Below are 25,788 nucleotides of genomic sequence, written 5' to 3' on the forward strand. Positions count from 1 at the left end.
CCTCCAACGTTCCAGGGATAAAGGCCGCAGCCTATTCAGTTTCTCCCTATAACTCAAACCCTCCAATCTCAGCAACTTCCTTGTAATATTTTTCTGCACCATTTCAAGTTTAACAACATCCTTCCTCTAGCAGAGAGACCAGAATTAAATGCAGTATTTCAAAAATGGCCTATTTCCTGTTCATTTGCAACATGACCTCCCAACTCCTACACTCACTGCACTGACCGATAAAGGCAAGCTTACCAAATGACTGCTTCACTATCCTATCTTCTCATGACTCCACTTTCAAGGAACTATGAATGTGTACCCAAGATCTCTTTGTGTAGTAACACTTCCCGGGAACCTAGTATTAAGTGTGTAAGTCCTGCCCTGATTTGCATCATCAAAATGCAACACCTCACATTTATCTAAATTAAACTTCATCTGCCAATCCTTGACCCGATGGCCCATTGGTTATGTCCAGATCCCTGGATTTGTATTGGTAACTGTGCTTGAATGACTGGGCCAGGGCCCCCTAAACAATAGCTTTCTCTCTTGACATACCTGAGGTCTGCTGTCGACTATGACGTGCTTCCTAGCTTTGTGTCTGGGCTAAACAGCATGGAAATATAACCAAGTTATAAGCCTGGTTAACTCTGGCTGAGGAAGCAAGGTACAAAAGGCAGGACAAGGCTATGCAAGGAAAGGATGCCGTAAACTTTTGGATAAGCTTAGAGTGAGTGCTAACACAGAAAGTGAATAGCTTTGAGCCACAGCATGGTCCAGAGTTTCTGTCCTTGAGCATGTTGTGTCCTTTCAGCAACATTAGAATGATAGAGCATTAAAGTACTGAAGTGTTCTATAAGTGGATCGGAGAATAAGAAGGTTCTTAAAGACTGAAACATGTTGGTTACCAATGACTGTGGATATGGGATGCATGTAGCTAGTGCTCATAGTGCCTTCCCTGAAATGTTGATGCCCAGCATCTAATCAGGAGGGGTTCTCTAAAGTAAGTTGTGAGCTGAAATTGCCAGATCCCCACTCTGATTTCTATGTTGAGAATTCCCAGAGTCTAGTTTGTTCGGTGAGTTTGGTAAAATGGGCATTTGAGTATTAACAAGTCAAGGTGCGGCACTAAGGAGATGTTTGATAAGCAATGGTCCCCTCATTTGGATACTCTTTAATGCCTAACAAGTCAAGACGCTTGGATAAAGCATAAAAGATGGAGCAAGATGCTCCAAACATTGAAATAGATCTCTCTGGACTTCTCATCTGAATCTGCCACAAATCTTGCCACGGCACATGTTGCTCAGTTCCCAATAAGATTCCACCCATTGTAATTAAATAAATGACTAAATGTTTTAGTATGTTAGTTGGCCAGAACTAAAAAACCTCTCAGCCTTTTCTTCAAGCAAGGCAGGATGAGCATTCTATTGAGTAAATTTGCCACTGAGAACAATAACACCACTAATAGTATTACACGCTTTTAATAATATGCTGAATCATCTTACGTGCTCAAGCAATAGGTTCTGACTCAGGAACACAATGATTATCACTGAACTGAGACTGCTAGATGTTTCCCTTAAATCAAAACAACCTCTATTAGAACATTTCAACTCTATTGGGAATGATGAAAGTTCCATACCATTCCATACCTTAGAATAACTAATAGCATTCATGCAAAACATAGTGCAGATTTAATTCTAGAACTAACAGGCATAGGAAAAGATCGAGACATGCCATGCATTTAAGAGCTAGCACTAGGTTATATGTTTCAGTACAAATATATATTTCATAAATATGGCATGAATTTGCTTGAGCACAATACCTTCGAAACTTTACAGGGAGCGGTGGTGGCTGTGGGTTTGAAGAATCGGCCATCTGCATTTGGATTTTACTCAGTGACTTTCTTCTCTCTTCACTAACAAAAAGTTCAGATGGAGTTGTGTAGGTGACTGTTTTATCAATACATCTCAGAAAGCACGCCTGATGCCAATATGTATCCAAATTCTCATAAACGTTGTCCTCGTCAGACACCTGCTCAAAGTTGCCGTTGACAGTATTGTCGATGGTTGGTGTTCTGTGTTTTTGTTTAGTGTTTAACAGAGTTCGCTGAGGATTGGCATACTGTACAGAGTGGCAGGGTCTTCTATTACCCTGCTTGGGAGATTCAGGGCTGTTCATTTTACCTTTCCAAGGGTTAGGATTACTAAAAAATTGCTGCCTTTTCCTCGTGGCACTGTTCATTGCAGAAGATACATCCACTTGTGGTTTCTCTTTGGTAGACACCATATATGTCTGGGAGGAATTGTCATTGTATAATGTTCTGTATCGCGGACTTGTTGCTTTCCTTGTTGACATGCTGCACTGCTGTGAAGGAATGTTGCAATAATCGCTTTCCATTTGAAATTTCTTCAATCGATGTCCATTTCTATTTAAAGAAGAAAACTATAGTGAGCTTTCTCACATTGATGATTTTTTTTTGCACATTACAATTCAGAATTGAAGCTGATTGTGAATAATTCTTGTTGCGTTGAGCAGGAACTATTGAAGTTCATCTTTTTGTTTTAAAATCTTCAGTTCCAAGAAGAAAATCCAGCAACCCTAGAATTCCTTGTCTATAAATAAACCACTTATCAGGGTTATCATCAAGGGGATAGAGGTTGGGGTGGGGGAAGCGAGTACAAATTGGGGCAGTTATTCAGATTCCCTTTGTTTCCTGTGTGTGGCTGTAACTTTATACTCCACATTGTAACTGTTCTCAGTGTCTTTTGCTAAATTGTTGGCAGCAGTTCTTGTGAAGTTAAATTCTTCATAGAGTTTCATTCATCCCTTGTGGTTCTCCTGACATAATTCAGCATCTTCCATGTTGCTTGCTGTGTATAAAGACGATTTCTTTCCGAACCATGAAATAAGGCCTGTTTTCAACCATCCGAACGAATCTTCTGTTGGTGCAAAAGCTTCCTGTGCTCTGGTTGCCGTGGTTTCTATGGCATCCAATGAATACACTTATTGAGATTATGAGCGAAACTTCTTTATGGTGTCATTGCTACAGTATTGACTATCGTAATTTGAAATCAAACTCGCTTTTCCTGTATATCTCACATTCATAAAACGTATCCCTTTTGAGCTGCAATATCGCAAATTTGGAAGACTTTTGCATTGGTTGTGTGGACTTTGTAATTCTGATGTTTTATTATTTTGCCAAATGCCAACAAAAAATGTAAAATGTGTTACTTTGAAAATTTAATTTCCAAATTATCTTAAACTACAGAAACTGAATTTCAAGCACTGCAGTTAGTGTACACTCTTCTAACCCGGGTTGCTGTTAACGTGTTTTATATTCAATATATATTTGTAGAATAATGAATATCCATGTGTGCCTTTAAATAATGAATGGTATTTAGTCACTAGTCACACTACAATGATAATGAGCATATTGACTAATTATTTCAATCAATCTCTAGTCATTTGTCGATAATATAAGGTGCAGAGAACATCAATTCTGCAAAACTGTAGGAACTGAGGATCCAAAATAAACTGTTTTCTCCCATGCTTGCTAACATGTGTCATGTTGTCATACCTCACACTGTAAAATATATCTCAAAATATTATTTTACAAAAGAATAAGGCTTCCATTTAAGACTGAGATTAGAATAGTTTTTTTTACTCTCTAAGACAGCTGTTGGTCTATGGAATTGTTTGTCTCAAATAGTAGTGGAGGCTGAATTATTGAATATGCTCAAGGCTGAATCAGACCAATTTCTTTGATCAACAAGGGTGTGAAAGGTAATGGCAAGTAGGTAGAAATGAAATTGAAGGCCTGATCAAGTAATGACGTTTGGAACTATATTGTTGCACATTCTCTGTTACAGGATCAAAATTGTGGAACTCCTGTGATGGTTCTATGGCTTTTAGAGATGTATTTCGTCCTGGTCTTTTAGGAAGAAAGGTTGAGACAGAAGTGCTGAGCAGTCTGCTTAAAGCTAATACAGTGAACAATTTGTGAGGCCTTGAATTTAAAAAAAAATTGCAACAATAGAAGCAGCACCCAAATGGGTAGCGTCAGACTCACACAGAACCAGGATATTTAGTTTTAACTTTCTGAATACTCGGGACTTGAAGTTGGATGTAAAAGCTCTTATTCCTCTCTCTGTTACAATTAAAGGCTGGCGTTCTCTTCCTGCTGCTACAATTACACGTGAAACAAGCGATTTTATTGAATTTGCCTTTGCCAATGGTGTGTTTATTGGATGTTACTATGTTGGAACAGTTATTTAGCATAGTTAATATGCACATTGTTTTGTTAAACATTTCGATAACATTGTAGTTGAGCCAATTCTTTTATTTTTGTTTTGTCTGTATTTTAACAGTAGTGTAGAGATAACTTGTTTTGCTTTGAGTTGAATAGTTTAACCAACTGAATTACATCTGGAATGCAGAGCCTTACACTTACCTTTAAAATAAGGAAATGTTAAGATCTAGGCTTTCTTCCTCACATATTTTGAGGATATTTGGTCCAGTCCATAACAGGCCTTTCCCAGCAGCATTGTGGGTGTAATTCACACTCCAAGTACTACTGAAGTTCAAGAAGGCAACTCAACACTGTATTCGCATATACACTTAAGGATGGACAATAAACACTGGCTCTGTCGGTGATACCAACATCCCATGAGCAATTTTTAAAAAAGGTTACCATGACAGAATAGCAGAGCATAGACAAGGGGGAAACGTGGTCACTTCCTGCTCCTAATCCTTGGATGTGGAAATTACATCCATGGAAGTTGTAGAGACGGTGAATGGGGTATTGCATGTCCTTAGGACCCAGTTACAATTTAGAAAAAGGCTTGATGAAGTCAGGAGGAGTGCCAGAGTAAGCAAACAAATCTTTACATACATTATTAATATTGTCATTTAGTTTAAATGGCATGAACCAAATGGTATTGTTAAACTGAATTACATCAGTGTTTCACAATGCCGTAAGTTCCTCAGAAATTAAAAAGAAAGAATCGAAATGCAAAACTAAAGATTCTATTTTCATTCATGATTACTGTGGCTTTTTCAAAGAACGTAATGATCTAATATCAGGGCAGAAATGTAGCCCAGGATCTAATAAAAGTTTGCAAATTATTCACAGAGAATAACTGCTGTACGACTTCCTAACATTATCATATCCTGTTACAGTAATATTATAGCCATAACCTGATAGCAATTAAAACAATCTTGGTATTGTGTTACCTTGCTGCCATTTTGTCTCTAAGTTGGAAAAAAATGGTCTTAAAGGGTTTCAATGACTATGGCACATTCCGACAGATGTTTTCTTGTTGAATTTATGTATATAAAATAGCAAATCAATAACAACACAATCTTGAGAAAAGAGAATAGTAAAGTGTACCTCGATATCCAACAGGTGAATGGAATATCAGTCTATAGCAACTTCATTTTGTTATAAGTAAGAATTTGCTTCAAGTTCCTCATTACTTTTACTCTTTAACTGCATTATTTGGATATGTAAGGGAATTGTCCCATTCCAGATCTTGTTTTGAGATGGTTTTGTCTATAATATTTTCTAATGGAGAAACATGATTGGCATAAAAGTACAGCAAAAATGTGAGAAATGCAAATAGAACTGTCCAGTGCCTGCTCCACTCAGATTTTAATTTGAATGTCTGGATGGATGACCAACCTGAATTCAGTGAAAGTTGTTGCAGATAATAGTGTGATCCATTGCTCGGCCTTGGCAGCTATTCTAACACTTATCTGAGCAAGGAACTCTCACTTTTCTGCCCAGTTTCAGTTTCTTTATTCACTGTTCTTGTTAAGTCCACGAGGAGTAGGAATGATCCTTTCAAGATATTGAGGCCTTCCCTTCCTGGATTTTGATCCTTCACTTCAGGAAGGATCTCCCGGAATGACTTAACTCACACTTACCTTGTCTTTTGTGATTTGGAGATGCTGGTGTTGGACTGGGGTGTACAAAGTTAAAAATCACAAATTACAAAGTTAGAAGAATACCATGATAGAAGTGAAACTACCAGATGAAAGGCTTGACAAACAATCAATTTTTCAATGCATAATTTCAGTTACATCACACTGTAAACTTTTGCTATAAATTCTGTGTGTTAGGATTGAGCCCTCCACTACTACCTGATGAAGGAGCAACGCTCTGAAAGCTAGTGTGCTTCCAATTAAACCTGTTGACCATAACCTGGTGTTGTGTGATTTTTAACTTTGTCTTTTGTGGGTCATCTGATTATATATTGACTGGGTGGCCATTTCCTCCCTTATATTCAGGGTGAGGTGGGTCTCAAGTATTTTCAGTGAGGCTTTGGAATTAAAAAACTGAGGGCCTGTTTTCTTTTGCAGAGGATGAGCTACTGCACACTCCCTTGAAACCTGCTTGAATGTGGGTTTTGCTTAGAAGCAGCCTTCTCCTTGTTGTGGCAAAAAGAAAGTTAACTGAGTAATATGTCAAGTAACTTAACCTCAAGATGTTTAAAAGAATTAGATCACTTTCTTAAAATTAAGGAGAAGATGTGGAATTGATTAGATCCACACCCCCCACCAACCCAACCTCCACCCCCGGCACCTTCCCCTGCAACCGCAGGAAATGTAAAACTTGCGCCCACACCTCCACACTCACTTCCCTCCAAGGCCCCAAGGGATCCTTCCATATCCGCCACAAGTTCACCTGTACCTCCACACACATCATCTATTGCATCCGCTGCACCCGATGTGGCCTCCTCTATATTGGTGAGACAGGCCGCTTACTTGCGGAACGCTTCAGAGAACACCTCTGGGCCGCCCGAACCAACCAACCCAATCACCCCGTGGCTCAACACTTTAACTCCCCCTCCCACTCCACCGAGGACATGCAGGTCCTTGGACTCCTCCACCGGCAGAACACAACTACACGACGGCTGGAGGAGGAGCGCCTCATCTTCCGCCTGGGAACCCTCCAACCACAAGGTATGAATTCAGATTTCTCCAGCTTCCTCATTTCCCCTCCCCCCACCTTGTCTCAGTCGGTTCCCTCAACTCAGCACCGCCCTCCTAACCTGCAATCCTCTTCCTGACCTCTCCGCCCCCACCCCACTCCGGCCTATCACCCTCACCTTGACCTCCTTCCACCTATCCCACCTCCATCGCCCCTCCCCCTAGTCCCTCCTCCCTACCTTTTATCTTAGCCGGCTTGGCTCTCTCTCTCTTATTCCTGATGAAGGGCTTATGCTCGAAACGTCGAATTCTCTATTCCTGAGATGCTGCCTAACCTGCTGTGCTTTGACCAGCAACACATTTGCAGCAGAATTGATTAAATGAGAAAGACTAAGTTCTAAGCATTTCCTGCAACATGTATTTTCTTCATTAAAATAAATCCATTACAAATTAACCAATTCTGAGTAATCATTTGCCTCCCAGTTCCTTATCATATTGGCATAACCTTCCACTGTACTAGCATGGATGCTGCCACATGAGGCAGTCTGGTAAATTAACTTCCTCAGGCATCACAATAAAATTCCTGAGGTAAATACGACAGAAGTTGTCTTTGATGTCAATACATTGGCAAGAAGGTGTTGTTTCTGAACCCAAATAAAGTCGCACTCTCTGTCAAAGCTTACTCAAATGCTTCAAGCTTACTGTTTGACAATTAGCACTGCGGTTGACTTTCTAATGAAGAGATACTGTAGCATCTGTTTTTACAGTAATGAGATTACTTAGACAGATAAGTATAAGGTTTTGTGCTTAGAGCTCTCATGTTACCCACGTACGCTTCCAATGTGTGACGAAGTCATCTTTAATTCAAATGCAGACAATACTACTTTCCAGACCAAGATGTTGTGTGGGTCTAGGAGAAAATGTAAAAAAGCAGCAAAATTAGAAGAGAACAGACCGATGGAGAACGGGGTTACTGATGAAAATCCAAAGAGTCCCATGGTACAAGGACAAAAGCAGGGTACAGCTGTCTCTGGGCTTCCTCCAGCTCCTGCACCTCCTCCTCCCCCTCCTGCTCCACGCGTTAGGCCCAGGCTGATATTTCACACGCAGCTGGCTCATGGCAGTCCGACTGGCAGGATCGAAGGCTTTACCAATGTTAAGGAACTGTACACCAAAATCGCAGAGGTCTTTGAGATCTCACCAGCCGAGGTGGGTATAGCCTAGAGAGTAAGCTGTCATTCTTTATTAACGTTTTACTTCAATACTTTGACTGCCTGAGTTAAAAAGAAATTCTTTTATGTATGCAAGACCTATACAACATAAAAACATGTGAGGAGTTTCTTTCTGGAGAGTGGTATAATTGTACGCTAGTTAAATTTCTGAACTTACACCAAGTATCCAACATTACATAATCAAAATGTTATGAATGTTTCATATAGATTTTAAAACCTATTTTGTGTACAAAAATTTGCAATTTTTTTACCTTGGCAAATTATTGCTTAGCAGGTATGACTAATATTCTTGAATATATGATATTCCTCTATCCATATGGTGAAGTTACCATAATTAAAAAGAAACAGACTAATTTATGTGTTCAGAATGTGACAACGAAATGCTGTATGAGTATATTGGCTTACAGATTCTTATTTTGGGGAAATGATAGTATCAAAACTATTATTCTGAATCTGAAATTTGTGTCATGATGAGTTCCTCTGTAGGCTCATTGTGTCATTAGTACTATTTGCTTTCCCATCTGTTTCGGTGTCCTCTGTAAACTTAGCTATATTGCATTCACATTTCTCATCCAAGTCACATTGTCAATAATTGTGGCACCAGCAGTGATCACTTTTGGCCCCCTCCCCATTCCAACTGTCTTCTACTAGTTAGCCAATCCTCTATTAAGGCTTATATACTACACCCAAAAACATGGCCTCTTATTTTATGTTGCCTCATGTATGGTATCTTATTGAATACCTTATGGAAACCCAAATATATATGCACTGGTGCCATTACCTATCTTTATTGTTACCTCCTCAAATCATTCAAATAAATTTGCCAAGTGTGATTTCCATCATAAAGCCATGTTGACCCTGCTTTATTAGTATTATATTCCTCATAATAGACTCTAACTATTTCCTTATAACAGACATGAACATAACTAGAATGGAGCTACTTGTTGTATATCTCCCTCTCTTTTTGAATAGGGTGATGCATTGACAGTTCTCCAATACTTTGTAACTTTTCCAGATCTAAGGATTCTTGGAAGATTACTAGCAATGCATCCATAATCTCCATAGCTACCTCTTATAATATCCTAGAATGCAACCCATTACACTTAGAGCCCAGTTTCCCTGATACTTTTTAATCTCGTGATGGTTATTGTATTTAGTTCTCTCCCCCCTTTTTTCCCTTGATTAGTTAGAAGTTGTGGAATGTTACTTGTATCCTCTACCATAAAAACTGATGAAAGTATTTATTAAACTACTCTGCTAATTCCTGATTCCCCATTTTTACTTCCCCAACATCATTCTTTAAGGAGCCTGTGATCACTTTGACCTCTGTCTTCCTTCCTATATATTTAAAGAGGCTCATAATTTTCTTTTTTATATTAGGGGCTAATTTACGACCAAAGTTTATTTCCTCCCTTTTTCTTCCTTGATCTTGTTTTTTAAAACTTTCCCTATCCTTTGGCCCTACTGATCTTAGCCACAGCATAAGATTTCTTCTTTCAGTTTGGTACTATCCTTAATTTATTAATCATGGTTAGTTTATCCTCTTCCTAGAATCCTTCTTCCTCATTGGGATAAATATTTGTCGAAGTCGAAATGTCTGCCACTGTTTATCAGCTGCTTTTCCTCAAAGCTCCTTTCACAGTCCACTCCAGCAAACTCTGCATTCATTCCTTTATAATTGCCTTGATTTAAGTTTTGCATAGTTGTTTCTGACCTACATCTCACACTGAATACTAGATTCTATCATGTTAGGATCACTGTTTCCTAAAAGCTGCTTTCCTCTGAGTTTGTTTATTAAACTTGCCTCATTACATATGCTGGATCCAAAATAGCTTGATCCCGGGTTGAATCCATAAATGATGTAGGGAACTATCCCAAATACAGTATACTCTATGAATTTCGTCTTTTTTAGATTAGATTACTTACAGTGTGGAAACAGGCCCTTCGGCCCAACAAGTCCACACCGACCCGCCGAAGCGCAATCCACCCACACCCCTACATATACCCCTTACCTAACACTACGGGCAATTTAGCATGGCCAATTCACCTGACTCGCACATCTTTGGATTGTGGGAGGAAACCGGAGCACCCGGAGGAAACCCACGCAGACACGGGGAGAATGTGCAAACTCCACACAGTCAGTTGCCTGAGGCGGGAATTGAACCCAGGTCCCTGGCGCTGTGAGGCAGCAGTGCTAACCACTGTGCCACCGTGCTGCCCACTTCTTTGCCGAACTTTGCCAATTTGATTATCCCAATCTACATGATGATTAAAGTCACCCACGAATAATTTATTGTCTTTTTCCCATTCCTTTACTATCTCCTGATTTATCTTCTGGCATACAGTATAGCTACTGGCATAGGGCATATGGACTACTCTCACCAGTATCATCTTCCCTTGTTATTTCTTATCTTCATCATTATGGGTTCTACAGCTTCCGATCCAAGGACATTTCTTGCTATTATACTTATTCCAGCTCGTACTAACAAGGCTATGGTTTCCTTCTTTTTGATAAGTCACACACTCCTGAATACTGTTGGTTCTGCTATAAGGTGGTAGTTCTGTTCTTGTGCAATCCTGTGTTGTAAGAAAATGGTGGAATAGCATTACCATTTATAGTTGGGGTTGGAATCACATTATACTCACTACATGCTTTAAAACTTTGCGCTTTAGAAACAATGTCTCGAATTCGTCAACCGTGTTGTAGTAAATGAAACGTGTACTGCTTGTATTTATTTTCCAACTTTGTTCTCTAAAATAACTGCACAGGCCCCAGTGCCTCATCACTAAGCCATCCTTTATTTACACATGCAGAGACATGGGCTGTGACCAGCTAGCTCAGAGCCAGTCCCGTCAGTGAGGAGAATCCTTGAGAATCCTTGAGACCCCTGTTTATATCTGTCATCCAGGGTTCCCCGATTTGCACAGGTTACCAGCCCCAATGAGACCCACCTGGTCCTCATGCCAATCACTACATTCTCATTTTATATATTTGATATAGGCAGCATTTATTGCTCATCCCTATTTGCTCTGGAAATGGATGGCTTGGTGTGCTCTGCTATTTCAGAGGACAATTGAGAGCAAATCACATTACTGTGAGACTGGAATCATGACAGATTTCCTTCACTAAAGTCCATTAATGACCTAACTGGCATTTTGTGAAGATTGACAAATCTGGATTTTTATTGAACACAAATTCCACCATCTAAGGTGGGATTCAAACTTGGGTCCCCCCAGAACATCACAAAAACAGAAGTTGCTGGAGAAACTCAGCAGGCCCGACAGCATCTGCAGACCAAAGGGTCACTTCTCAAGCAGGATTACTGGGCTCAAAATGCTAACTCCATTTTTCTCTCCATTGATGCTGCCAGTCTTGCTGAGTTTCTTCAGCAATTTTTTTTGTTTATGATTATTGGTATTGTATTATAGACCCCCTAATAGTCAGAGGGAAATTGAGAAACAAACTTGTAAGGAGATCTCAGCCATCTGTAAGAATAATAGGGTGGTTATAGTAGGGGATTTTAACTTTCCAAACATAGACTGGGACTGCCGTAGTGTTAAAGGTTTGAATGGAGAGGAATTTGTGAAGTGCGTACAAGACAATTTTCTGATTCAGTATGTGGATATACCTACTAGAGAAGATGCAAAACTTGACCTATTCTTGGGAAATAAGGCAGGGTAGGTGACTGGTGTGTCTAGTGGGGGAGCACTTTGTGGCCAGCGACCATATTTCTATTAATTTTAAAATAGTGATGGAAAAGGATAGACCAGCTCTAAAAGTTGAAGTTCTAAATTGGAGAAAGACCAGTTTTGACGGTATGAGGCAAGAACATTCAAAAGCAGATGTTTGCAGGTAAAGGGACGGCTGGAAAATGGGAAGCCTTCAGAAATGAGATAACAAGAATCCAGAGAAAGTATATTCCTGTCAGGGTGAAAGGGAAGGCTGGTAGGTATAGGGAATGCTGGATGCCTAAAGAAATTGAGGATTTGGTTAAGAAAAAGAAGGAAGCATATGTGAGGTATAGACAGGATAGATCAAGTGAATCCTTAGAATAGTATAAAGGCAGTAGGAGTATACTTAAGAGGGAAGTCAGGAGGGCAAAAAGGGGACATGAGCTAGCTTTGGCAAATAGAATTAAGGAGAATCCAAAGGGTTTTTACAAATACATTAAGGACAAAATGGTAACTAGGGAGAGAATATGACCCCTCAAAGATCAGCAAGGCGGCCTTTGTGTGGAGCTGCAGAAAATGGGGGAGATACTAAACGAGTATTTTGCATCAGTATTTACTTGGAAAAGGATATAGAAGATGTAGGCTGTAGGGAAATAGATGGTGACATCTTGCAAAATGTCCATATTATAGAGGAGGAAGTGCTGGATGTCTTGAAACAGGTAAAGGTAGATAAATCCCCAGGACCTGATCGGGTGTACCCAACAACTCTATGGGAAGCTAGAGAAGTGATTGCTGGGCATCTTGCTGAGATATTTCTACCATCGATAGTCACAGTGAGATGCCGGAAGACTGGAGGTTGGCTAACGTGGTTTAAGAAGGATGGTAAGGACAAGCCAGGGAACTATAGACCAGTGAGCCTGACCTCAGTGGTGGGCAAGTTGTTGGAGGGAATCCTGAAGGACAGGATGTACACGTATTTGAAAAGGCAAGGACTGATTAGGGATAGTCAACCTGGCTTTGTGTGTGGGAAATCATGTCTCACAAACTTGATTGAGTTTTTTGAAGAAGTAACAAAGAGGATTGATGAGAGCAGAGCAGTAGATGTGATCTACATGGACTTCAGTAAGGTGTTCGACAAGGTTCCCCATTGGAGACTGATTAGCAAGGTTAGATCTCATGGAATACAGGGAGAACTAGCCATTTGGATACAGAACTGGCTCAAAGGGAGAAGGCAGAGAGTGGTGATGGAGGGTTGCTTTTCAGACTGGAGGCCTGTGAGCAGTAGAATGCCACAAGGATCACTGCTGGGTCCTCTACTTTTTGTTACTTATGTAAATGATTTGGATGCGAGCATAAGAGGTACAGTTAGTAAGTTTGCAGATGAGACCAAAATTGGAGGTGTAGTGGACAGTGAAAAGGGTTACCTCAGATTACAACAGGATCTTGACCAGATGGGCCAATGGGCTAAGAAGTGGCAGATGGAGTTTAATTCAGATAAATGTGTGGTGCTGCATTTTGGGAAAGCAAATCTTAGCAGGACTTATACACTTAATGGTGAGGTCCTAGGGAGTGTTGCTGAACAAAGAGACCTTGGAGTGCACGTTCACAGCTCCATGAAAGTGGATCGCAGGTAGACAGGATAGTAAAGAAGGCATTTGGTATGCTTTCCTTTATTGGTCAGAGTATTGAGTGCAGGAGTTGGGAGGTCATGTTGCGGACATTGGTTAGGCCACTATTGGAATATTGCATGCAATTCTGGTCTCCTTCCCATCGGAAAGATGTTGTGAAACTTGAAAGGGTTCAGAAAAGATTTGCAAGGATGTTGCCAGGGTTGGAGAATTTGAGCTAGAGGGAGAGGCTGAACACTCTGGGGCTGCTTTGCCTGGAACATCGGAGGCTAAGGGGTGAGCTAATAGAGGTTTACAAAATTATGAGGGGCATGGATAGGTTAAATAGGCAAAGTCTTTTCCCTGGGGCCGGGGAGTCCAGAACTAGAGGCCATAGGTTTAGGGTTAGAGGGGAAAAATATAAAAGAGACCTAAGGGGCAACTTTTTCACACAGAGGGTGGTATGTGTATGGAATGAGCTGCTAGAGGATGTGGTGGAGGCTGGTACAATTGCAACATTTAAGAGGCATTTGGATGGGTATATGAATAGGAAGGGTTTGGAGGGATCTGGGCCGGGTGCTGGCAGGTGGGACTAGATTGGGTTGGGATATCTGTTCGGCATTTACGGGTTGGACCGAAGGGTCTGTTTCCCTGCTGTGCATCTCTATGACTCTATGACTATATGTTTCAGATCTCCAACATCTGCAGTTCTTTGTTTTAGTCCCAAAACATTATCGGGGTCTTTGGATGACTAGTCTAATGTCAACACCATGATGCCATCACCACCCTTGTTTGTAAACATATCTCTGTGATGGCATAAGATCATACTCATTTACCTGTATTTGTGCTATTAATTTATTGATTTTGTACATTCTGTTCCTTTTATTCTGGGTTTCATTTGCTGCTCTGCCATGTTGCAATGTCCTTTTGCTTTGTAAGCCATCATAGAATCATAGAAACCCTACAGTGCGGAAAGAGGCCATTTGGCCCATTCAGTTTGTTCTAACCCACCAAAGGGCATGTAGCTCTTTAGCTCTACCTTTTTTGATTTGCCAGGCCACTGGTCCCAGCAATACAGTATCTTGTTGGTTGAGGCTTATTTTCTGTGAGGACAATCTGTTCTGGGTGATTATGGGTAAATGAAATATCAATACTATTCTTATCAAGAAATATTTGTGAACTAATCATGCTGATAACTCCAAAATTGCAGATGGCAGTCAATGTCAATAATGATATATTTTGGCTTAAAATAGTGATAGCAATAATCATACTCTGATGGGAAGTCAGCTCACCATTGTGGATGCTTTGAGAGACTTGAAGGATTCATGGAGCTTTGAAGACATGGCCTTGGCTTAATAATGTGTAAACGAAATCAAATTTTAGCTTTCACTTCAAGTGGTATATAAATACCAAGACATATTTCCGTAAAACTTTAACAATGGTACACAACTCCAGACCATACACCATCTTGAGTTGAAAGAGTATTGCTGTTCTTTTAATGTCACATTATCAATGTTCCATAATTCCCTTGTTGACATCAATGTGGCAGCACCAACATCACAAATACTGCAGTGGTTCAAGAAGGTGGCTCACTATCATTTTGTTCCGAAAATTAAGGACAGATTATAAATATTGGCTCAGCTGGTGACATCCAAATCCATAAAAAAGAATAATCTTAAAAAGATAGAGTACTGTGGGCAATACTGGGGTCCATGCTAAAGAATGAACATTCAGGCTTTAGAGAAGACATAAATTACATTAACTGTGATGCTGCCTGGGGAAGATTTTTTAAATGGGCAATTTTTTCAATACAATAACACTATTTACAGCTAACACAGGTATTTAAACTGTGAAAGATTGAATCAGGATAAATAGAAGCAGACTGTTTGCAGTAGTTGAGAGGTCCACAAAAAGATGAAAAGTAAGAGACTTAGAATCATGTTACCCAACAGAAATTGCTGACTTTAAAAAAAGTTTTAGCCTCATGCGTTAATTTTAACAGACAAAACCTTACATATTCACTCAAACCTGCTTGACAGTTGCACATTCACTTAGACTGCATTGAACACCTTCAACATTCACAACTAAACAAAAACACTTACACACTCTGCTTTTCATATTACCACTTTACCAACAAATTTAGAAGAGTACCCATACATGTTGCTTGTCAAAATGAGAATTAAGATCACTTTCCTACTAACAGTGACTGTTACTCATTTTCACTTTACTGATTTGAATTTGAATTCAACACCGCTGGCTTATCCATTAACTGCATGGGACCTTCTGTAACTAACATCAGGTGAATAGACAACAGGAACAAATATTCTTCACAACAGAGATTCGCAAAGTTGTTGAATTCACCTCCAGGGTTGCTCGAGATTAGGTTTTACACATTTCATTGTATTCCTGTACTTTGTACACGAGTACATGAGAGAATAAATCTAATTCTAATTCTGATCTAGTTCTAATTCTATTCTCATGGAAGTATATCAGAATAAAGTGGATACAAGTGATTGTAGCAGGACAGAGATTGAATAATCAGCTTAGTCACTAGAAGGAATAATCATGTTGTTAAAATGTCAGAAGTCTGTCAGCACACATGGGCCAAAATGCTTACTTGTCAAACAAAAAAAAAATTGCCTCTTATTTATCATTGCCCAATGTGGGGATATGTGAGAGTTGGATTTTCAATGTAGGAACATGCACGTTGCTGTCTGCCATATTGGAGCCTTTGCAATATGGGCAGTGTACAGGTGCATCAGTTTCTCAACCACTATCTGAAAGATATTTTGATGCGGTACCAGTGGAATTTCCTCTCCAGCTGTGCTGATATAACCAGCCAACAATTGAAAACACTGTACTTGCTGCCTCGCTCATTAAATTATTTCTGTTTTCATTAAAAGACCTTCCAGAAAAGGAAACAATTTTGAAATTCCCCACCATCCAATCCTATGACGAATGCAGCCATGGGGGACTTCCTCAGATGAGGAAGGTAACAGTTGAAGTAGTGAAATTTCAGAGATAACAGCACTAAAACCTTTTGATTATACAGATGAAGTATGCACTGTTTGCACAACACACAAGATAAAGCAATAATGTTAGATAAAGCTAACACTGTTCTTCTAGCATGGTCTGGACAAATTCTCTAGCTAAAAGTGCAATAGTTGCAGTTGAATTCTGTTTCTGAAATTCATAACAAATATTTTATGTGTGTTGTGGATCGATGTTAAAAGAAACTGACTTAAGACCCAGAAATCAAAACAATGCCTGGATACGACTTTTAAGCTTAATTTTATTTCCCATAAATTCCAGATCCGTGAGGCGTTGATGTAATGGTATTGCCACTGGACTATAATCCACAGCTGCTGACTAATCCAGTGGGGACATCAGTTTGAGTGGCACCATCATCAGATGGTGAAATTTGAATTACAAGTTAATATAAAGATGATCTGTAACTGTTGTCACCAAAATAATTCTGGTTCAGTAGGGTGCCTTAGGAAAGGAAAGCTATCATTTTTAAGCTGGTCAGGCTTAAATGTGACTCCATTACAAAGTGGTTTGCTCAAAAATACCCTAACAAGCCACTCGGTTGTACCTATCCACTGCAAACACTTCAAAGGTTACAGGGAGAAAGTGGGAAAATGAGGTTGATAAACCTATCAGCCACGATTGAGTGGCAGAGCAAACTTGATGGGCTAAATAGCCTAATTTCTGCTCCTATGTCTTACACTCTTACGGTAAAAGGAATAAAACCAGATGCAACAGCAACATTGACCAAACAGAATACACAGCCCTATTGATCTTACAAACTCCTCTTTACTAATATTTAGGGGCATACGTCAAAATTGAGACAGCCAATCCATGAACCTGTTAAGCATCATCCTGACATAGTTATATTCATTATCTTTCGATAATGTGCAAAATACCATGGTGAACTCTTCTCGGGAGATAGGCGTCTTAGGAGTCCTCAACATGGGCAATGAAATCTCCTGCTGATTATTACCTCTTGCCTCAATCAGCTAAGAAATTAGAAATCCTCAATGGTGAACACTATTTGGAGGAAGCACTAATGGAGGGAAGGGCATCATATGTATCTGGGTGAGGAGCTTCAGTGTTCATCACCAAGAGTGGCTTGGTAGCACCACTACTTGCTGAGCTGGCAAAGCCCTAAAGGACATAGCTAGGTCTACAACAAGTTATGAGAGGACAACAAATGGAATATCCCACCTGATTTTGTTCTCACCAATCCACATGTCAATTATGTGTCCGCCCATTACAGCAGTGATAGGCGTAGCCAATACATGTCCACTGTGAAGAGGAAATTCTATCTTCACATTGAGGATACACTTCATTGTGTTATGTAGTACTACTACTGTGCTAAATGTGACAGAGTTCAAACAGAGTTCATAACACAAAACTCAATATCCATGAGGTGCTGTGAGCCATCAGCAGCAACAGAAATATTCAACACCAATCTCTAAGCTCATGGTCTGGTATATCCCCCACTCTACCAATCAAGTTTAAAATCACAAAACACCAGGTTATGTCCAACAGGTTTATTTGGGAGCACAAGCATTCAATGCGCTGCTCCTTCATCACATGGTTGTGGAGTATAAGGTCGTAAGATGCAGAATTTACAGCAAAAGTTTACAGTGTGATGCAACTGAAATGATATACTTGTATTGAAAAAGACCTGGATTATTTGTTAAGTCTCTCATCTTTTAGAATGACCATGTTGGTTTCAGTTCTTTCATATGTAAATCACAGACCTTTTTTTAAAAGTTACATTCTCAAGTGAACTTTAGCAATAGATGCCATGTCAGCTCAGATAATGCATTAAGGTGTGAGGTTAAAATCTGTCTGTCTGTGTCCCAATGTTCAGACTGATTCTATTTCTAAAGAAGGGATTTACAGAATCTGACATGAATTCATGACAGTCTTTGAGCAAAATAAAATGTAATTCTGCAAGTACAAGTTAACCCATAAATTTATATGTGTGTGTGTGTGTGTCGGGGTATGACTGTCTGTTAGAGAATATGTGTATGTGTGTGAGTGTAAAGGGGTATAAATCTGTGAGAGGGCGTGTGTCTTGGTGTGAATGTAGGGGGTGTCTATGTGTGAGCGTATGAGAGAGAGCTTCTGTGTGTATATGTATGTATATGTGCACGCTTGTGTGCGTATGTGTGAGATAGTGTGTAGCACAGTGGGGTCAGCTGTAGTGTAGCATGAACCCAAGGTCCTGGTTGAAGCCATGCTCACTGGTACCGAACTTAGCTATCAACCTTCTCTTGGCCACTTTGCATTGTGGTAAAAAAAATGACTGCAGATGCTGGAAACCAGTTTCTGGATCAGTGGTGCTGGAAGAGCGCAGCAGTTCAGGCAGCATGCAACAAGCAGCGAAATCGACGTTTCAGGCAAAAGCCCTTCATCAGGAATAAAGGCAGTGAGCCTGAAGCGTGGAGAGATAAGCTTGGGGAGGGTGGGGGTGGGGAGAGAGTAGCATAGAGTACAATGGGTGAGTGGGGGAAGGGATGAAGGTGATAGGTCAGGGAGGAGAGGGTGGAGTGGATAGGTGGAAAAGGAGCTAGGCAGGTTGGACAAGTCCGGACAAGTCATGGGGACAGTGCTGAGCTGGAAGTTTGGAACTCGGGCGAGGTGGGGGAAGGGGAAATGAGGAAGCTGTTGAAGTCCACATTGATGTCTTGGGGTTGAAGTGTTCCGAGGCAGAAGATGAGGCATTCTTCCTCCAGGCGTCTGGTGGTGAGGGAGCGGCGGTGAAGGAGGCCCAGGACCTCCATGTCCTCGGCAGAGTGGGAGGGGGAGTTGAAATGTTGGGCCACGGGGTGGTGTGGTTGATTGGTGCGGGTGTTTGGAGATGTTCCCTAAAGCACTCTGCTAGGAGGTGTACAGTCTCCCCAATGTAGAGGAGACCGCATCGGGAGCAATGGATACAATAAATGATATTAGTGGAGGTGCAGGTAAAACTTTGATGGATGTGGAAGGCTCCTTTAGGACATTGGATAGAGGTGAGGGAGGTGGTGTGGGCACAGGTCTTACAGTTCCTGCGGTAGCAGGGAAAGTGCCAGGATAGGAGGGTGGGTTGTAGGGGGGTATGGACCTGACCAGGTAGTCACGGAGGGAATAGTCTTTGCGGAAGGTGGAAAGGGGTGGGGAGGGAAATATAGCCCTGGTGATGGGGTCTTTTTGGAGGTGGTGGAAATGTCGGCGGATGATTTGGTTTATGCAAAGATTTGTAGGGTGGAAGGTGAGCACCAGGGGCGTTCTGTCCTTGTTACGGTTGGAGGAGTGGGGTCTCAAGGCGGAGGTACAGGATGTGGATGAGATGCGTTGGAAGGCATCTTTAACCACGTAGGAAGGGAAATTGTGGTCTCTAAAGAATGGTGTGTTGTGTGGTGGAACTGGTCCTCCTGGGAGCAGATACGGCGGAGGCGGAGGAGTTGGGAATACGGGATGGCACTTTTGCAAGAGATAGGGTGGGAAGTGGTGTAATCCAGGTAGCTGTGGGAATCGGTGGGTTTATAAAAAATGTCAGTGCCAAGTTGGTCGTCATTAATGGAGATGGAGAGGTCCAGGAAGGGGAGGGAGGTGTCAGAGATGGTCCAGGTAAATTTAAGGTCTGGGTGGAATGTGTTGGTGAAGTTGATGAATTGCTCAACCTCCTCATGGGAGCACGAGGTGGCGCCAATGCAGTCATCAATGTAGCGGAGGAAGAGGTGGGGAGTGGTGTCGGTGTAATTACGGAAGATCAACGGAACGTAGCCAACAAAGAGACAGACATAGCTGGGGCCCATATGTGTGCCCATGGCTACCCCTTTGGTCTGGAGGAAGTGGGAGGATTCAAAGAAGAAATTGTTAAGGGTGAGGACCAGTTCGGCCAAACGAATGAGAGTGTCAGTGGAAGGGTACCGTTGGGGACGTTGGGAGAGGAAAAAAACGGAGGGCTTGGAGGCCCTGGTCATGGCAGATGGAGGTGTAGAGGGATTGGATATCCATGGTGAAGATGAGGCGTTGGGGGCCGGGGAAACGGAAGTCTTGGAGGAGGTGGAGGGCGAGGGTGGTGTCTTGAGTGTATGTGGGGAGTTCCTGGACTAGGGGGGATAGGACAGTGTCGAGGTAGGTAGAGATGAGTTCAGTGGGGCAGGAGCATGCTGAGACAATAGGTCGGCCAGGGTGGTCAGGCTTGTGGATCTTGGGAAGGAGGTAGAACTGGACAGTGTGGGGTTCTCGGACTATGAGGTCGGAAGCTATGGGCGGGAGATCTCCTGAGGTGATGAGGTTCTGTATGGTCTGGGAGATGATGGTTTGGTGATGGGGGGTGGGGTCATGGTCGAGGGGGCAGTAGAAAGAGATGTCCTTGAGTTGGCGTTTGGCTTCAGCAGTGGAGAGGTCAGTGTGCCAGACTACCACTGCATCCCCTTTATCCGCTGGCTTAATGGTAAGGTTGGGATTGGACCAGAGGGATTGGAGGGCTGCGCATTGTGAGGGTGAGAGGTTGGAGTGGGGGAGGGGGGTAGACAGGTTGAGGTGGTTAATGTCCTGGCGGCAGTTGGAAATGAAGAGCTCGAGGGTAGGTAATAGGCCAGCGCGGGGTGTCCAGGTGGATGCAATGTGTTGGAGGTGGGCGAAGGGGTCCTCGAAAGGTGGCGGGAATCCTGATTGTGAAAGTAAGCTCGGAGGCGGAGGCGACGGAAGAATTATTTGACGTCATGGCGTGTATTAAATTCATTGATGCGTGGACGGACGGGGATGAAGGTGAGTCCTTTGCTGAGGACTGATCATTCGTCCTCAGTGAGGGGGAGGTCTGGAGGGATGGTGAAACTCGGCAGGGCTGGGAGCTGGGATCTGGTGTGGGTGTGGAGTCGGGAGTGGGGTCAGAGCCAGTAACTGGAGTGGGTGTGGTGGTGGGGTGAATAGGGGTGGAGTCATGAGCAGGGGTAGTGTTCCCTTCGGGGTTCTGGGGTGTGGGGATAGTGACAGTGGAGTCTGTGGGGGGGCCGTGTCAGCAGAATGCAGATGAGTGACACTGGTGGGGGCGGAAGTGGTGGTGACCATGGCAGTAGGGGTGGCATCAGCAATGATGTGAGGGGCGGACGTGATGTCACGTGTGATGCATGAGGAATTGTGAGGGCCGGAAGTGGCTGTGGGAGTGGCCATGATGGAGTGGAAGTGACATCATCAATCAGCGTGGGGGTGGTAGCTGCATCAGCCGCATGGCTAATGGCGTTTCTGAGGCCAGAGGAATCTTCTGGAATGTTTGAGGAGCACTGGTTATGGAGGTGGGTGGATAAAAGTTTGTTGTACTTACAGTTTTTGATGTTTGAGATAGAATTGAAATACTGTTTGTTGAGAGTACGAATTCTCCTGAGGATGTAGTACTGAGTGGGTCCTTTGCAATTCTGAGAGAGTGTGGCCCTCAGCTGAGGCAGGGCTAACTGTAGAGAGGTTAGGTGCTGGTGCATTGCTGCAAGCGTGGAGCGGAGGATCCTGAATGCTTGTCCCAAATGTCAGCCTTGGAGGATGGTCACCCGAAGGTCCGAGGCAGAATGTCCTGGACTGCTGAAGTGCTTCCCAACTGGAAGGGAACACTCCCGGCTGGTGACTGTTGTGCAGTGGTCCATTCATCTGTTGTCATAGCTTCTGCTCAGTCTCACCAATGTACCATGCCTCAGGGCATCCTTGCCTGCAGCGTATGAGATAGATGAGATGTCTATTTCACATGCTCACACTCACATCTACACCACCACCCTGCCCCCAACACGTACACACACCCATTTGCAAACACACACATATAAGTTTGTGGGGTGAATTTGTACATGCAGAATTACATTTTATTTTGCTCAAAAACTGCATGAATCCATTTCAGATTCTGTAAATCCCTTTTTTAGAAATAGAATCAGACTGAACATTGGGATGCAGACAGACAGACAGACTTTAACCTTACACTTTCAATGCATTATCTGAGCTGACATGGCATCTATTATAGAGTCATAGAGATGCATAGCACGGAAACAGACCCTTTGGTCCAACCCCTCCACGCTGACCAGATATCCCAACCCAATCTATTCCAACCTGCCAGCACCCGGCCCATATCCCTCCAAACCCTTCCTATTCATATACCCATCCAAATGCCTATTAAATGTTGCAATTGTACCAACCTCCACCACTTCCTCTGGGAGCTCATTCCATACACGTACCACCCTCTGTGTGAAACAGTTGCCCCTTAGGTCTCTTTTATATTTTTCCCCTCTCACCCTAAACCTATGCCCTCTAATTCTGGACTCCCTGACCCCAGGGAAAAGAATTTGCCTATTTACCCTATCCATGCCCCTCATAATTTTGTAAACCTCTATTAGGTCACCCTCAGCCTCCGATGCTTCAGGGAAAACAGGCCCAGGCTGTTCAGCCTCTCCCTGTAGCTCAAATACTCCAACCCTGGCAACATCCTTGTAAATCTTTTCTGAACTCTTTCAAGTTTCACAACATGTTTCCGATAGGAAGGAGACCAGAATTACATGCAATATTCCAACAGTGGCCTAACCAATGTCCTGTACAGCTGCAACATGACGTCCCAACTCCTGTACTCAATACTCTAACCAATAAAGGAAAGCATACCAAATGTCTTCTTCACTACCCTATCTACCCGCGACTCCACTTTCAAGGAGTTATGAACGTGCACTCCAAGGTCTCTTTGTTCAGCAACACTCCCCAGGACCTTACCATTAAATGTATAAATCCTGCTAAGATTTGATTTCCCAAAATGCAGCACCTCACATTTATCTGAATTAAACTCCATCTGCCACTTCTTAGCCCATTGGCCCTTCAGATCAAGATCCTGTTGTAATCTGAGGTAACTTTCTTCGCTGTCCACTACACCTCCAATTTTGGTCTCATCTGCAAACTTACTAACTATACCTTTTATACACAAATCCAAATCATTTATATAAATGATGAAAAGTAGAGGACCCAGCACCGATCCTTATGGTACTCTACAGGTCACAGGCCTCCAGGCTGAAAAATAATCCTCCACCATCACCCTCTGTCTTCTACCATTGAACCAGTTCTGTATCCAAATGGTGAGTTTTCCCTGTATTCCATGAGATCTAACCTTGCTAACCAATCTCCCATGGAGAAACTTGTCGAATGCCTTACTGAAGTCCATATAGTTCACATCTACAGCTCTGCCCTCATCAATCCTCTTTGTTACTTCTTCAAAAAACTCAATCAAGTTTGTGAGACATGATTTCCCACACAAAAAACCTTGTTGACTATCCCTAATCAGTCCTTGCCTTATCAAATACATGTACATCCTGTCCCTCACAATTCCCTCCAACAACTTTCCCACCACTGACATCAGGCTCACTGGTCTATAGTTCCCTGGCTTGTCGTTACCACCCTTCTTAAAAGTTAGCCAACCTCCAGTCTTCCGGCACCTTACCTGTGACTATCGATGATAGAAATATCTCAGCAAGAAGCCCAGCAATCACTTCCCTAGCTTTCCACAGAGTTCTAGGGTACACCTCATCAGGTCCTGGGGATTTATCAACTTTTATGTGTCTCAAGACATCCAGCACTTTCCTCCTTTGTAATATGGACATTTTTCAAGATGTCACCATCTATTTCCCTACATTCTATATCTTCCATATCCTTCTCCACAGTAAATACTGATGCAAAATACTCGTTTAGTACCTGTCCCATTTTCTGCGGCTCCACACAAAGGCCGCCTTGCTGAGGGGGCCTATTCTCTCCCTAGTTACCCTTTTGTCCTTAATGTATTTGTAAAAACCCTTTGGATTCTCTTTAATTCTATTTGCCAAAGCTATCTCAAGTCCCCTTTTTGCCCTCCTGATTTCCCTTTTAAGTATACTATTGTTAAAGTTCCCTTGAGAATGTAACTTTTTAAAAAAAGTCTGTGATTTACATATGAAAGAACTGCAGCCAACATGGTCATTCTAAAAGATGAGAGACTTAACAAACAATCCAGGTCTTTTTACAGGTATATCATTTCAGTTGCACCACACTGTAAACTTTTGCTGTAAATTCTGTGTTATACATACTCCACACCCACGTGATGGAAGAGCAATGCTCCGAATGCTGGTGCTTCCAAATAAACCAGTTGGGCTATAACCTGATATTGTATGATTTTTAACTTAGTCCACCACAGTCCAACACCAGCTCCTCCAAATGATGGATCCCATTAAGCTGTGAGATAAACTCTGGTTCAGTAAGAGTACAGGAGGACATGCCAGGAGTAGAATCATGACTACATAAAAATGAGGTTTAAAAGGCTCCACAAAGATCCCAGTCTTCAAATGAGGGGCAGCCCAGCACATCAGTGCAAAAGACAAAGTGTATTTGTGTCCATCTTCAGTGAGCAGTGTCGAATGAATGATTCATCTCAGCCTTCTGCTGGGTTTCCCAGCATCATGGATAGCAGTCTCTAACTAAATCAATTCACTTCATCTGACATCCAGAAAAATTAGAAGCAATAAATACTACAAAGGCTTTGGTCTCTGACAGTATTCTGGCAGATTTGTGCTCCAGAATTAAATGCATCCCTTGCTAAGTTCTTCCAGTACAGCTACGACATGAGATAGTGTGGATAATTTGCTGAGTTATGCTCTATCTTTAAAAAAAGACACATCCAACCTGGCTAACTACTACTCTATTAGTCTAGTCCTGATGCGTCAGTAAAGTGATGGAAGGGATCATTGAAATGCTAGCGTCTGATACATGCTCATGAATAATTTACTCACTGGTGCCCAGTTTAGGTTCCATCAGCTCCATTTAGCTCCTGAACTCATTCCATCCGTGGCCTAATGAAAGAGGAAAGAACTAAACATCAGACGTGAGGTGAAAGGCACTGCTCATAAAAATGATCAACAGGCAATTAACTGAATGGGCAATGGTGCCCAATAAATGAGCAAAATTGAAAGGGAAGAATGTCGGAGGATAAAATAAAATGGTGACATGCAGAGATAGAAATGGACAGAGTCAGATAAATAAATCTGAAAGAGGGTTAAAAGGATACAAATCAGGCAAAATGTCTTATCCATCCTCTTCTTCCCAAAGGTTATCATGCCCTTTATCCCATTAATTTAATATGTTCAGTGAATGTACAGTGTATATACGCCTTTATCCAAATTTTTAATAAAAATATTCCAATTTTTTTTATTTGTTCGCGGGATGCGTGTTTTGATGACTTAACTAGGTTTTATTGTTCACTCTTAATCTGCCCAGAGGGTAATTAAGAGTCAACCACGATGCTGTGGGTTGGGAGGAATCCAGACAAGATAAGGAGAGCAGAGTTTCTTCCCTAAGGATATTGGTGAACCAGATGGTCT

At 42.0% G+C, this 25,788-nt stretch overlaps 1 protein-coding gene across 3 annotated transcripts in view; it reads left to right on the plus strand.

The window, feature by feature from the left end:
* LOC132828874 (PDZ domain-containing protein GIPC3-like) overlaps positions 1–25,788 on the plus strand; it is a 205,547-nt gene that overhangs the window by 109,813 nt on the left and 69,946 nt on the right. For all 3 annotated transcript variants that reach the window (XM_060846051.1, XM_060846053.1, XM_060846052.1), the window contains one exon: positions 7,790–8,124. In XM_060846051.1, the coding sequence (XP_060702034.1) occupies positions 7,813–8,124 (312 nt within the window). In that variant the 5' untranslated portion in view covers positions 7,790–7,812. The remainder of the gene's footprint in view (positions 1–7,789; positions 8,125–25,788) is intronic.

This window comes from Hemiscyllium ocellatum, chromosome 28 (genome assembly GCF_020745735.1).
Source record: "Hemiscyllium ocellatum isolate sHemOce1 chromosome 28, sHemOce1.pat.X.cur, whole genome shotgun sequence".
In the NCBI taxonomy this organism is placed as follows: domain Eukaryota; kingdom Metazoa; phylum Chordata; class Chondrichthyes; order Orectolobiformes; family Hemiscylliidae; genus Hemiscyllium; species Hemiscyllium ocellatum.